The sequence below is a fragment of the Terrapene carolina genome, unplaced genomic scaffold (assembly GCF_002925995.2).
Source record: "Terrapene carolina triunguis isolate 2854851 unplaced genomic scaffold, T_m_triunguis-2.0 Scaffold33164, whole genome shotgun sequence".
In the NCBI taxonomy this organism is placed as follows: Eukaryota; Metazoa; Chordata; order Testudines; family Emydidae; genus Terrapene; species Terrapene triunguis.
This window is the reverse complement of record NW_020697515.1, coordinates 1,212-4,204: the sequence shown is the minus strand read 5'-3', so window position 1 is coordinate 4,204 and position 2,993 is coordinate 1,212. Positions and strand designations below refer to the sequence as shown.

Sequence of the window (2,993 nt, the reverse complement as noted above, 5' to 3'; positions counted from 1 at the left end):
CCCCCCCCAGCTCTGCCGGTGCCCCTCACCCCCGACCCTGTGTGGCAGATTTCCCAGGGTCTGGAGGGAAACGACTCTCCTAGGGAAGCCGGAGCGCAGAGCTGAGCTGTAAACGCAGCAAGGCCCAGCATCAGCTCTCGCCTGTCTCATCCCCCGCCAGGGCACTGAAGGGTTAAGAGCCAGCTGGGGAACGCCCCCCTCCATTGCTCTGCCCCCCACATGCAGGCAGGGCTGAGATCCAGCCCCCCGCAGCAGCCAGGCTCTGAATGTCTCACGTCAATTCCCTCGCTGCAGCGGGCGTGTGGGCGCAGCCCCCTCCTGGGATGAGCTGGGGGGGGAAGGGGGGGCAGGAATGGATTGACAGCAGCAGAGATCGGGGGAGGCACGGGGGGGGGGAGATGCCCCCCCCCCGGTGGTAACAGGCACCGGGAGCCACAGACACACGCTGTGATGTGTGTCCACTAGGCCAACGCGAGTGCACACACCACAGCAACGCACACACAGCCACAACCTGGAAAGCTACGGGGGCACACAACACGGCAACCAGTGTGCACAGAATCACAACCACACACACCACAGCAACACACAGCCACAACACAACACGGCAGTGAGTGCACACACAGAATCACAGCCGTGCACTGGAAAGCAACACATACACGAGATCAACGCACACACAGCCACAACCACGCGCTGGAAAGCGATGTGTGCGCGTGCATTGCCGTGTGTGCGCAATCACAACCACACGCACTAGAGGCCCCCCCCTGGGGGGGGCAGAGACCAGCCCCAGCAGTGCGCTCCGGCCACGCCCCCTATGCGGGGTGGGGGGTCTGGGAGCAAGGGGATGCAGCGCAGGCTCCATGCACGGGGGATTCTCGGGGGGGCGGGGGAGCCGTCCCGCCCCCTCTCAGACCCTGCGCGCTGCTGGACGGTCTCGGCGCCCATACGCGCTTTGAGATCCCAGAAGCGAGAGCGCCGGGGGCCAAGGCAGGGCCCAGCCTGCGACCTGCCGGCACACACTGAGCAGCGGCTGCGGCCGGACATGACCCCTCCCGGGTACAGAGGGGGCCCCCCACCCCGATCTAGCCAGCAGCACCGCTCGGCGGCCCCTTCCCACGAGGGGGGATCCCTGCCCGGCCCCCGGGCGAGCTGCTCTCCCTGACAGCACGGCCAATAACACATCAACGCTCCAAACTGCTCCAGGCCTGGGATACTAACAGCCTCCCGCCCCGGCCGGGACTGACATCCGCCCCGTCTCCCACCCCTGGGTCTGGGCTCACTCGGGCTTGGCCAGCCCCGATCCCAACTGCTCCTCACCCGGATCCCCAGTTCCAGGCCACAGAGCCGCATCCCAAACCCAGCCCTGCCGCCAGCAGATCCGTCTGCACCCGGCAGGGACCAAGCAGGGCTCCCGGCTCGGTGCACGAGAGACCCCCGAGATCGCCGAGCCTGATCCAACACGCTCCTGGTTTGAGCAGCCTGGGACGCGCAGGACCCCACGTCCCCCGCGCATGGCACCCCGGCCACACCCCGCTCACCTCCTCCACCGAGCACGTCCCCTTGCTGGTGGACATAAGCACCTGCTGCTCCACGCTGCTGATGGCGAAGGTCAGCACGGCCCGAGCCTCCTGCCAGGGAAGGGGGACAGTGAACGGCCCGGCCACGCCGCTGGGGGGGGATAGACCATGCCGGGGCCTTCCCCGTTCACCCGGGACCCTCGCAGGCCAGGATCCCACCTCTATGGTCCCAGCCCGCCAGGGCTTGGCTAACTCCCCTCGTATCAGACATGTGCGCTGCAGGCGCTGTTAGCCAGGCAGCCTGCTCGCGCCTACGTCCAGTGGCAGAGAGTTCCACAGGCCACACCGACCGACCCCCCCCCCCCCCGACCGGGGATTATTTCAACTCCACTATTTCTGCTCGCAGAGGTCACCACCTCGCATTGTGTCACAGTTTCCCCCTATTTCTGACTCCCAGTCCCCTGGCGGCTCTAACCACTGGACCCCCTCTCCACTCCCACAGCCAGAGAAGAGTGCTGGCCCCCGTTCTCCCTGCTAGACCCCGCTCTCGGTACACACGGAGCGGACAAGGCCGGGGGAGCGGGGAGGGAGAATTGATTCCCACCACCAGGCAGGAGGGTCAGCGGCTGGCAACGTTTACGAACCATTAAGAGCATTCGGGTCAGAGGAGCGGAGGCAACTCAGCTCCATGGTCCAGGGCACCCGTCAGCGCAGGGTCAGGAAGGAACCACCACCCCCGGCCCCCACTGTGCTGGGTGCGACAGACCCTCCCACCCATTGTGCCAGGTACAGACCCTGCCCCCCCCCGATCAGGGCCCCCCCTTGTGCTGGTTGCTGCTTCTAGTCCCGTGGGGACACCGCGGCGCTAAACCCAGACACCCCTAGGGCACAGCCGTCTGGCTCTGGGCAGTCCCACACCCACCTTCTCCTGCTTGGCCGTGGGGTCGAGGCTGATGGCCCCGGTGGCGTCCAGGGCGCACGTCACCCCGCAGAAGAGCGACTTCATGGGCAGGCCAGCGTCCATCAGCCCCATGCAGGCCGCATTCAGGCAGCACGCCAGCAGCTGGGCGCCGGGTCAAGGAAAAGCTGGCAGGGAACTTGTCAGGGCAGTCCGGCCCCACTGAGCCAGCCTTAACTCACCCAACCCCTTCCCCCCGGGCAGTTCTGTCACGTCCCTGCTCAGATTGCGCCGGGCGCCGCCCAGACCCCGGGCGAGATCAGGGCCCCGTCGGGCCGGGCGCCGCCCAGACCCCGGCCGGGATCAGGGCCCCGTCGGGCCGGGCGCCGCCCAGACCCCGGCCGGGATCAGGGCCCCGTCGGGCCGGGCACCGCCCAGACCCCGGCCGGGATCAGGGCCCCATCGCGGGCAGTGCAGCATCCGAGATTGGGGGGCCCTGTTGCCACGCAGACACACACAGAGAGACAGTCTCTGCCCAAAGAGCTCAATTTAAACAGACACAGGAAGGATCGATTCTCTTT

General features: G+C 67.3%; 1 protein-coding gene across 1 annotated transcript in view; it reads right to left on the bottom strand.

Moving 5' to 3' along the window:
• LOC112115145 (exosome complex component RRP46-like) overlaps window positions 1-2,748 on the bottom strand; it is a 3,158-nt gene extending 410 nt beyond the window's left edge. Inside the window, exons 1-2 of the mRNA XM_026663295.2 lie at window positions 2,437-2,748; window positions 1,536-1,625 (exon numbers count right to left, since the gene is read on the bottom strand). Coding sequence (XP_026519080.1) covers window positions 1,536-1,625; window positions 2,437-2,547 — 201 coding nt within the window. The 5' untranslated portion in view covers window positions 2,548-2,748. The remainder of the gene's footprint in view (window positions 1-1,535; window positions 1,626-2,436) is intronic.
• Between the last annotated feature and the right edge of the window lie 245 nt (window positions 2,749-2,993).